General features: G+C 69.5%; 5 protein-coding genes across 5 annotated transcripts; 1 reads left to right on the forward strand and 4 right to left on the reverse strand.

The window, feature by feature from the left end:
* Positions 1–292: 292 nt before the first annotated feature.
* Positions 293–1,684, reverse strand: MICPUCDRAFT_53057 (uncharacterized protein; the record flags this gene model as incomplete). The annotated part of the gene is made up of 3 exons (XM_003063385.1): positions 293–598; positions 829–1,038; positions 1,232–1,684. 3 exons carry the CDS (start codon positions 1,682–1,684, stop codon positions 293–295), a joined length of 969 nt encoding a protein of 322 aa, XP_003063431.1.
* On the reverse strand, positions 1,200–2,380 carry MICPUCDRAFT_48817 (uncharacterized protein; the record flags this gene model as incomplete). The annotated part of the gene is made up of 2 exons (XM_003063386.1): positions 1,200–1,436; positions 1,541–2,380. A coding segment is annotated over one exon (624 nt), but the record flags the coding sequence as incomplete, so codon positions are not given.
* A 1,671-nt stretch (positions 2,381–4,051) lies between these two features.
* On the reverse strand, positions 4,052–5,609 carry MICPUCDRAFT_42716 (uncharacterized protein; the record flags this gene model as incomplete). Its single annotated transcript, XM_003063387.1, has 3 exons — positions 4,052–4,588; positions 4,682–5,038; positions 5,196–5,609. The coding sequence occupies 3 exons, from the start codon at positions 5,607–5,609 to the stop codon at positions 4,052–4,054; spliced, it is 1,308 nt and encodes a 435-aa protein (XP_003063433.1).
* Positions 5,610–6,622: 1,013 nt separating this feature from the next.
* Positions 6,623–7,153, forward strand: MICPUCDRAFT_11674 (uncharacterized protein; the record flags this gene model as incomplete). The annotated part of the gene is made up of 2 exons (XM_003063177.1): positions 6,623–6,696; positions 6,796–7,153. Coding segments are annotated over 2 exons (432 nt in total), but the record flags the coding sequence as incomplete, so codon positions are not given.
* Positions 7,154–8,090: 937 nt separating this feature from the next.
* On the reverse strand, positions 8,091–10,147 carry MICPUCDRAFT_63787 (uncharacterized protein; the record flags this gene model as incomplete). The annotated part of the gene is made up of 3 exons (XM_003063388.1): positions 8,091–9,407; positions 9,580–9,801; positions 9,974–10,147. 3 exons carry the CDS (start codon positions 10,145–10,147, stop codon positions 8,091–8,093), a joined length of 1,713 nt encoding a protein of 570 aa, XP_003063434.1.
* Between the last annotated feature and the right edge of the window lie 60 nt (positions 10,148–10,207).

Genomic DNA, 10,207 nt, shown 5'->3' on the forward strand with positions numbered 1-10,207 from the left:
GCCCCCACCCCCACCCCCACCCCCACCCGCCGCTTCCGCCGCGGCCGCCATCTCCTTCTCCTTCTCGTACTCCTCCTGCGCCCTGATGTTCTCCCACGTGTGCTTCTCCACCGCGTCTATCCACGCCTGCGCGCCGACGACCTCGATCATCGCCTACGGCGGGGTGGAGTTGAAAGGCGTCAGGCGGAGTTGAAAGGCGTCAGGCGGAGTCGAAAGGCGCCGAGGTGCGTCGGGATTGAAAGCGAGGGACCCTGGGCGGAGAGAGACGAACGCCCGCCGGGAGAGAAGGTCCTTAAGGAACGGCGTTCACCACGCCGACGGGGTCGTATGGGGACCAGTGTGAGATGGGACGCACCTTGTCGAAGTCGTGCTCGTCCACGAGCTCCGTGTCGGGATCCCACGGCAACGGCATCGGCAGCAGCTCCTCCGGCAGGCGGAACGTCGGCGCCTTGATGTTCGGCACGCCGCGGCTCGAGAGGTTCCGGCTCTCGCGCAGCGCGATGTAGAACGTCTTCGTGAGCTCGACCCAGCACGCGAGGAGCTCCATCTGGACGCCCTCCTCCTCGATCTTGTTCAGCGATCCGCTCGCCACCTTGTCCTGAGGGTCGTTCGATCGGCGGGCGACGCGGCGTTTTGAAGTGATGTGATTGGTTAGTTATTTGATGACGTGGACGACGTTTCGTTTCATTGGACGGACGACAGAGAGCGACGGAGAGAAACGCACGCACGCGGGAGAGAGAGTCCAGTCCGTCCTCGAGGAACGGCGCGCGCCGCGCCGACGCCGTCGCGCGGAAACCGCCGGCGCGCGCGACGAACGAACGAACGAACATATATGGGACGCGCCTGGATCGACCGCATGAGCTGCACCTTCTTGTCCAGCTCCGACGCGTTGAAATTCGACGCGTGGTCCAACAGCCACAGCTCGATCCCGATCGCGGCGTCGTACTGCGCGGGGACCACGAACTTCGGCGGGGCGTACTCCTCCCCCTTGGCGCTCGCCGCCGCCGCGGTCTCCGCGTACTCGCGTCGGATGAGCTCCTGAGGGTCGAGGGTCCATCGTTCAAAGCGACGTCGGGGTGGAGTTCACGGGTGCGTCAGAAGCGGAGTTGAAAGGCGTCGAGGTATGTCGGGATTGAAAGCGAGGGACCCTGGGCGGAGAGAGACGAACAGCGGGAGAGAAAGTCCTTAAGGATCGGCGTTCACCGCGCCGACGACGCGGTCGCGTGGGGACCAGCGCGACTCGAACGCGCCTGATTCGAGCGGATCTCCTTCTCGAGGTCCGCCCTCGAGCGCTGGCGCAGCGGCAAGCGCGCGGCCGCCTGCGAGGCCGCGACCGCGGCCGCCTGCGCCTGCACCTGCGCCTGCTTCGCGGCGACCGCGGCGACCGGCGCGCCGGGCATCTGCTGCGAGGGCGGAGGACGCTGCTGCGGAGGCGCCTGTTGTTGAGGGCCATTCCATACAAAAATAGTTCATCGGTCAGTTGAAAGGGGACGCGATCAAGTGTTGAAACCGGGCGATGGGTGAAAAACTTTGGACGCACCTGAGGCGCGGCGGGCTGCTGCTGATGCTGCGGGTGCGCGGCCTGCTGCGGGTGCGCGGACGGCGCCTGGACGGGCTGTCCGGGGAGGACCGCGCCGCCGCCCGCGCCCGCGGCGGTCTTCGCCTTCTTCGCGGCAGCGGGCATCGTGACGATCGCGCGTCGCGTCCGGGGACACTGGCGATCGCGTCGGACGGCTCGTTCGCGAAGGGCGCGCCCTAACAGAAACAGAAGCCGAGCCCACGCCCGCGCGGCCTGTCACTGCGGTGAGTTTCTATTCCCTCGACGCGTCTCTCGAGGCCGCGGCGCAGTTCGCGCCCGCGCCGCCGCCAGCCATGGCGCGCGTCTCGCTCGTCCTCGCGTCGCTCCTCGCGGTCCTTCTCTTCGCCCCCGACGCCGACGCGGCGCGGGGGAACGCGACCGAGACCGTCGCGGACGGCGTCGTCGACGACGGCGACGACGACGACGCTCCCAGGTGACCGCTCCTCTTCTTCTCTCCGCGTCGCGTCTCCTCTCTGAACCCGACGCCGCGCGCGCGCCCCCCGACCCTCTCGCGCAGGCGCTTCGTCGTGCTCCTCCGCGACGACGACGCGGCGCCGGACGTCACGGAGGAGATGTGCGCGCGCTTCGCGCCCGTGATCGGTCCGACGCGTCGCGTCGTCGTCGACGACGACGACGACGACGACGACGACGACGACGACGACGACGACGACGACGACGACGACGACGACGACGACGACGACGACTTCCGAGGAGGAAAAACTGGGAGGAAAAACCGGCTTCGACTCGGGTGCCTCCTCGCCGTCCGAGGCCTGTGCCGACGAGTCTACCGCGGCGGCGGAGGCGTCCGAGGTTTCGCCGCGACGTTCGCGCCGACGCACTTCCGCGCGCTGAGACGGTGCCTGGGACCCGCGCTGGAGATAGTGGAGCCGGACGCGCGCGTCGAAGCCGCCGCGACGACGACGACGACGACGACGACGACGCGAACGAAACTCTGGAACCTCGACCGCTTGGACCAGCGCGCGCTCCCGCTCGACGGCGCGTACGTCCGCGACGCCGACGCGGGCGCGGGCGCGCACGTGTACGTCCTCGACAGCGGCGTGCGAGCGACGCACGCGGAATTCAGCGGCGGCCGCGCGATCGGCGCGGGCGTCGACTTCACCGACGACGGAGGACAAAAAACGTCGTCGTCGTCGTCGTCGTCGCCGTTCGAGGACTGCGACGGCCACGGCACGCACGTCTCCGCGACGATCGCGGGCGCCACCGTCGGCGTCGCTCCCGGGGCGACGATCCACCCGGTGAGGGTCCTCGACTGCGACGGCGGCGGAAGCGCGTCGGACGTCGTCGCGGGGCTCGAGTGGGTCGCGTCTCACGTCGCGTACCATCGAAGGTGCGCGTGCGCCATTACAAACTTTTTTTTTTCACCCACCCCGTAGTTTCAACATTTGATCGCGCGGGTCCCTTTCAACTGAACGGACCTCCTCGAATCCGATATCACGCCGGCCAGGCGCGGGCTCGCGTGGCCGTCCGTGATCGCCCTCGCGCTGGGCCTCAGAGTCGCCGACGGCGCGTCCTCCCGAGCGCTCGAACGCGCCGTCGACGCCGTCGCCGCGCGGCTCGGGTGCGTTCTGCTAGGGATACAAACGTTTTTCACCCATCACCCCGTACACGTACACGTAGTTTCAACATTTGATCGCGTGCTCTTTCAACTGACGATGAACGATGAACATTTTTTGTTCCCCGGCAATATTTTCGCCCTCAGCGTCCTCGTCGTCGTCGCCGCCGGCAACTTCCGCGGCGACGCCTGCGACGTCTCCCCCGCGCGCGCGCCGTCCACGCTGACGACCGCGGCGTCGGACGAATCCGACGTGGCGTACGCCTGGGGCAACGACGGCGCGTGCGTGGACGTGTACGCGCCAGGGGTGGACGTCGTCAGGTGCGTTCTATACAAACGTTTTTCACCCATCCTTCGGTTTCAACACTTGATCGCGTCCCCTTTCAACTGACCGGTGAACTATTTTTGTATCGAACGGCCCTCAGCGCGTGCGGCGGGTCGAAGCGTTGCGAGAGCCCCTCCGACGACGCGTTCTCGACGCAGAGCGGGACGAGCATGGGCGTGGGGCACGTCGCCGGCGTCGCCGCGGTGTTGCACGCGCGATGGACGCGAGAGAGGGCGAGAGAGAGAGAGAGAGAGGCGGCGACGGGAGGAGGGACGGGGACGAGCTCGAGACTGATGTACGCTCATCGCGCGACGGATCTTCTGCTCGCCGCGGACGAGATGAAGACGATGATTCGCGCGAGCGCGACGCCGGACGTCGTGCGGAGATCGCGAGCGGGCGCGCGGCTCTCCCCGGAGACGAACGACGCGCTCCTGTTCATAGCGCGCGCGTGATGAGCGACGTCGTTCGTCGTCGTTTACGCGAGGACATTACAGTACGTGAGGGCTACGTGCGAAATATACATACGATCCCTACGGTAATAAGTCGACTCGCCGCGCCTACTAATAGGGCCAACTCACGAAATCTGCCGCAGCGTGATCAGGCTCGGGACGATCTTCAGCAGGTCGTCCGCCGGCACCGCGAACGTCAGCCCGCTCGAGTTGGGCGAGTTCCCGAACGTCGTCACGATCAGTCCGATGAGCCGCCCGCCGCTGTCCACGAGCGCGCCGCCGGCGGCGGACTCGTCCGTGCTCGCGTCGGTCTGTATCACGTTGCGAATCGTCGTCCCGTTCTTCGAGGGGACGCTCCGTCGGAGGCCGCTGACGACGCCCGCGCTCATCGTCGACCGCTGCCTAAACGAATAGGAGCTCGAGCCGCCGTTACCGTTGCCGTTCGCGCCCTTCCCCGCTCCGTCGCTATTCGTCGTCGTCGTCGCGTCGCCGGCGCCGATCGCGTAGCACAGCTGTCCGACGAGGAGCTCGTCCGAGGGCCCGCCCAACGGCATACCCCTCAAGGACGAGGACGCCGAGGAGGAGGAGGAGGAGGTGGAGGAGGCGACTGGCTCGTCGGCGACTGGCCCCGTCAGCCGCAACACCGCGACGTCGCTCGTCCTCTGAAGGCGATTCCATACAAAAACAGTTCATCGGGCGTCAGTTGAAAGGGACCCACGCGATCAAGTGTTGAAACCGGGCGATGGGTGAAAAACCAGCTTTTGTACAGAACGCGCCTGCGTCCCGATCACTTCCGCGTCGTACCACACCGGGTCGCCGTCCACCGCGACCGGGACGTTCACCCGCAGCGTCGTCGTCGCGACCGCGGCGCCCTTGCCCTTGTCGGCTTGGCTTCTCTGCGGCTTGGACGGCTCCGACGCGTCCGCGGCGCCGTTCAGGTGGCGCTTCACGAGATGGAAATTCGTGACGACGTACCCGCGGTCGGACCACAGCACGCCGACTCCCGCGGGGACGTACCCGCCGTTCGCGCCGTTCGCGGTGAAGTCCGCGAGCGCGACCACCCCCGGCGCGGCGACCGCGAAGACTCTCTGCGCGTTCGCGGCGTCCACGAGCTGGGGGTGAAGCGATCGGTGAAGCGATCGGTCAGTCGAACGTCTTACCGGTCAAACGTACGTTGAAAGGGAAACGCGGGTGAAGAGCGACGACGGGAAAAGTCCTTAAAGAACGGCGTTCACATCGCGAACGGGGTCGTATGGGAAGCAGTCTCACCGCGGACGCGGGGGGCGGCGGGAGGAGGAGGAGGCTTCCCATCGAGCCCGCGATCGAGCCCCACCCGACGAGCGCGGAGGAGGAGAGCGCGAGGACGCGCCGGCGCGACGTCGTCGCGAGGCGCGAAGGCGCGGGCGCGGCGAACGCGAACGCTTCGTCCTCCTCCTCCTCCTCCTCCTCCTCCTCCTCGGCGGTCGCGTCCGTCGTCGTCGCGGCGCGCGCGGCGGCGTCGCCGCGTCGGCGTCGGCATCCTCCTCCTCGCGTCGTCGTCGTCGTCGTCGTCGTCGTCGTCGTCGTCGCCCTTCGCGACGACGACCGCGCGCGATCGACGACGCGGGGCTCGCGCCGTCGTCCGCGTCCGCTCCCCGGCGCGACGCGCGCGAGCGCGAGCGACGCCGTCGAGCGCGACGCCATCGCGATCGCGGGACCACCGCGCGCGGCGAAGTGCGCGCGGCGACGCGCGCCCCGTTCCTCCGCGTCCGCGTCAGCGCGCGCGAATGTTTTATCGATCCGAGCCGAGGACGACGTTTTCGACGAGTGCATTGCATTGCGACTTCGACCGCTCGTCGCGTCGCCGCGCATCGCCTCGCCGCGCGCCGCCGACCGTCCGGTCCCGGCCCCGCGCGCGCGTCGCGACGAGCACGACGCCGGCCCGCGTCCTCGACGCGCGGCCGCTCGCGGTCGGCGCGCGTCCGGGGCGTCCTCCATCGCGCGACGCCGCCCGCCCGCCCTCTCGCCTCCTCCGTCGAGCTCGTCGTGAATCTGCCGCGTCGGCGGCCACCTCGCGACGCGCGCGCGCGACGACGGCGACGGCGACGGCGATGTCGAGCGGCGGCGAAGGCGCTACGCGCGGCGTCGTGATCGTGGACCTCGACGACGACGACGACGACGACGACGACGCGCGATGGCGCGACGTCGTCGCCGCGGCCGCGTCGCGGTGCCATCGTCGCGGTGCCTCGTCGTCTTCGTCCGCGCGCGAGCTGCGCGTGTACGTCAAGGATGGGGCCGACGCCACCGCGGACGCGACGGCGACGGCGACGCTCCTCGCGAGGATGTACGACGCTGTCGCGTCCGTCGCGCCGACGCTGAGCGCGATCCCGCTGTTGCGGAGCCTCGGATGGACGGACGATGACGTCGCCGCAGTCTGGGCCGACGACGACGGAGGAGGAGGAGGAGGATCCCCGTCGACCACCGGCCGCGCGGCGTTCGTCGCCGCCGCGCCCGGCGCCGGCGCGAAGGCGACCCTCGACGCGATCGCGCGGAAGCGCGAAGCCGCGGGCGCGCCGCCGCTGGAGGTTCTGAGCGTTCCGAACGCGGAGAGAGGAGCGAACGACGCGCCGCCGCCGCCGCCGCCGCCGCCGCCGCCGCCGTCGTCCCGCCCGGTCCCGGCCCCGGCCCCGGCCCCGGTCCCGGCCCCGGCCCCGGTCCGCTTCGCTCGCGTCAGCGTCGGCGGCACGTTCGACCGGATCCACGCGGGTCACAGGCTTCTCCTCGCGACCGCGTCTGCGGTGACGGGAGGCGGCGGCGGCGACGACGACGACGACGACGAAGTCCTTAAGGAACGGCGTTCACCACGCGAACGCGGTCGTATGGGAACCAGTCACGGCGTGCTCTACGTGGGCGTCACGAGCGACGAGATGCTCCGCGGGAAGACGCGCGCTGGGATGATCGCGTCGTACGACGACCGCGCGGCGGCGGCGCTCGCGTTTCTTCGCGCGACGCGTCCTCCGCGCGACGCGCTGGACGTTCGCGTCGGCCCGCTGCGCGCGAACGAGCCGCCGCTCGCGGCGACGACGGAGCGCATGGACGCGCTCGTCGTGTCCGGGGAGACGACGGAGGGCGGGGAGGCGCTGAACGCAGCGCGGAGGGAGAGAGGGTTCGCGCCGGTGACGCTGATCGCGGTGGGGGTGATCGGCGACGACGGCGAGGGCGGGAAGCTGAGCTCGAGCGCGCTGCGAGACGCGGAGGCGTCTCGGGGAGAAGGCGGAGAAGGCGCGCGGGGGGGCTAGCTTGACGCGACGCGTCGCGGTGGCGGTAATTTATTAGAACCCAGGACGACTGCTACGTGACTCGCTCAACGACCCACATCCCTCAGCTTCACCCCGAAGCACCTAGAACCCTAGGTCGCCCAACCACCCGCGCTTCTCGCTTCCCAGGGCGGCAGTCCGCCGCCGCTCCCGCGGCGCGCCCTCGCCTTCGCCTTCGCCTTCGCCCTCGCCTTCGCCCTCGCCCTCGCCTTCGCCTTCGCCCTCGCCCGTCGCCGCGGCCGCCGTCTTCTCCTCGCGCGTCTGCGCCGCCGCCGCTCGCGCCTTCGTCTCCTTCTTCCTCTCCAGAGCCGCCGCGTCTCGCTCCTCTCGCCGCCGCCGGAGGAAATGGTCGATCGTGTCCGGCTCCGGAATCGGCGGCTCGCCGTACATCCTCCCCCTCTGCCAATCCCACGAACTCCACGGCTCCTCCAACCCCAACCCGATCAATCCCTTCACGACGACGTCGTGCTCGGACGTCGGCCTCGATCCACGCTGCGGGCCGAACCCCTCGTGCTCGTCCCACCGACGGCGGCTTTTCGTCGCGAGGTTCGTCCGACGCGCGTCCGACATATCTCTTCGTCCGCGACGCCGGAGCGGCGGCGCTCTCGCCGCCGCCCGCCGCATCGGCTCGAAAAAATGCGTCGTCGCCGCCGCCAGCAGCGTCGCCTTGTCGTCCTCGCTCGCGACGGCGCAGAACCGGTCGCACGCGCTGAACGCGCTGAACGCGTACTGCAGCAGCCGCCGCGTGCCGCGCTTCGCGTCGCCGTCGCCGTCGAAGTCGCTCGCGAGCGTCCCCGTCAGCGCGCCCGTCTTCGCGGCGCGGACGACGCCGCGCACCAACAGCCGCCTGCGTGGGTGAAGCGATCGGTCAGTCGAACGTCTTACCGGTCAAACGTACGTTGAAAGGGAAACGCGGGTGAAGAGCGACGACGGGAAAAGTCCTTAAGGAACGGCGTTCACATCGCGAACGGGGTCGTATGGGAAGCAGTCTCACCGCGCGTCGTCGTCGAGCGCGTCGCGAAGTTGCGGCACGTGCGCGAGGTTCGCCGCGAGAAGCGCCGCGGTCTCCGGGACGCCGCCAGCCGTGCGCTCGCCCTCCTCGACTGATTGCCCATACGACTCGAGCCGCGACCGCACCGTGTTCCGCGCGCCGCCCTTCCACGCGCCGCCGCCGCTCCACCGCGCCGGCCCGCGCGTCTCCGCGGCGTTCGCCGCGTCGAGCACGCGCCGCGCGATGGAACGCCACGTGTCGTCGTTCCGCTCGTCGATCGCGGTTCGGACGTGCTTCAACTTCCGCAACCCGGTGGTCAGCATGATGAGCTGCTTGCCGTTGATCTCCTCCCTCACATCGTCCGCGCGCGCGTCGGCGCACACGCGCGCGACGGCCGCCGCGAGCGGCCTCGCGAGCAGCTCCGGCTGAGAGGGCCATTCCATACAAAAATAGTTCATCGGTCAGTTGAAAGGGGACGCGATCAAATGTTGAAACCGAAGGATGGGTGAAAAACGTTTGTATAGAACGCACCTGATGCGACCGCGCGATCCCATCCGCGCACGGCTTCGCGAGCTTAGGAGGAGCGCCCTTCTCACCGTCGCCGCTTAGGGTCGCGGAAGATGAAACGGCACCCACGTCAACTGGCACCGGCGCGAACACGCCGTCGAACACGCCGCTGAGGTTGCCCGCGTCCCTCTCGAATCGCTCGAGCTCGCCGAGCGCGCGCGTCACGCTGCACGTCTCCTGCGCGTTGAATGCGCTCGCGGCGTCGCGGACGAGGTCGCGCAGCGCGAGCCACCGCGCGTCGATGCGCGCGAGGTCTGGCGGTCGCCACTCGCGCGGCGGCGGCGCCGCGCCCCCTCCCCGCCGCCGCCGCCGCCGCGCGCGCTCCTCGCGCGTCCGCTCCTCGCGCTGGTAGACGTCGCCGAGGACGCGCGCGCGTAAGATCTCCGCGCCCTTCGCGGCCGGGACGATCGCGCGGAGGAGGCGGTACAGGCGCGACGTCGCGATCGCGACGTCCTTGGGCTCGATCGCGATCGTCGACGACGCGTCGGCGTCGGCGTATTCGCGACGCCCTTTCGTCGCGGCGTTCGCGATGACGTCGAGGAGCGCGTTCCATTTCTTCGCGCCGAGGAGGGCGGCTCGCAGCGGCGACGACGACGTATACGCGCGATCGCGTTGCTCAGGGGCGTTCTATACAAGCGCGTCGGGGTGGAGTTGAAAGGCGTCAGAAGCGGCGTTGAAAGGCGTCGAGGGTGGGGATTGAAAGCGAGGGGTGGGCGGAGAGACACGCCGGGAAAAGTCCTTAAGGATCGGCGTTCACAACGCGAACGCGGTCGTATGGGGACCAGTGTATAGAACGCACCTCAGACGCGCGCCTCGGTCGCGACCACCACTCCGACTCTCCTTCCGCGTCGTATAAGTCGTCCTCCGCGCGAGTGGCGACCTTGGAGTACCCCCCCCACGGGATCCACCCGGCGAAGGGTCGCGCCGGCTTTGGTGGGGTCTTCGCGTCGTCGCCGTCGCCGTCGCCGCCGTCGCGCGACGCCGACGCGGCGGCGGCGAATCCGCGCGTGTGAGGGGCGTTCTATACGAGCGAACGTCGGGGTGGAGTTCATAGGCGTCAGGTGGAGTTGAAATGCAACGCGGGCGGGGATTGAAAGCGAGGGGTGGGCGCAGAGGCACGCCGGCAAAAGTCCTTAAGGATCGGCGTTCACCACGCGAACGCGGTCGTATGGGGACCAGTGTATAGAACGCACCTGAGGTCGAATTCGCGAGCTGCACCGCCATTCGTGGGGGAGCGAGGGCGCGATGAGCGAGGACGGAGGCGTCTCTCCTCGCGCCGCGAGCGCGACCCACGGGCGATGCGGCCGCGGCGGGCGCGACGGCGCGAGCGCCGCGAGCGCGCGACGGGCGAACGCGACGCGTCGCATCGCGCGCGGGCGCGCCCCGGACACTGACGATGAACAGACGGGGGATCCTCAGAGTCGACC

This window comes from Micromonas pusilla (genome assembly GCF_000151265.4).
Source record: "Micromonas pusilla CCMP1545 genomic scaffold MICPUCscaffold_14, whole genome shotgun sequence".
NCBI classification, from domain to species: domain Eukaryota; kingdom Viridiplantae; phylum Chlorophyta; class Mamiellophyceae; order Mamiellales; family Mamiellaceae; genus Micromonas; species Micromonas pusilla.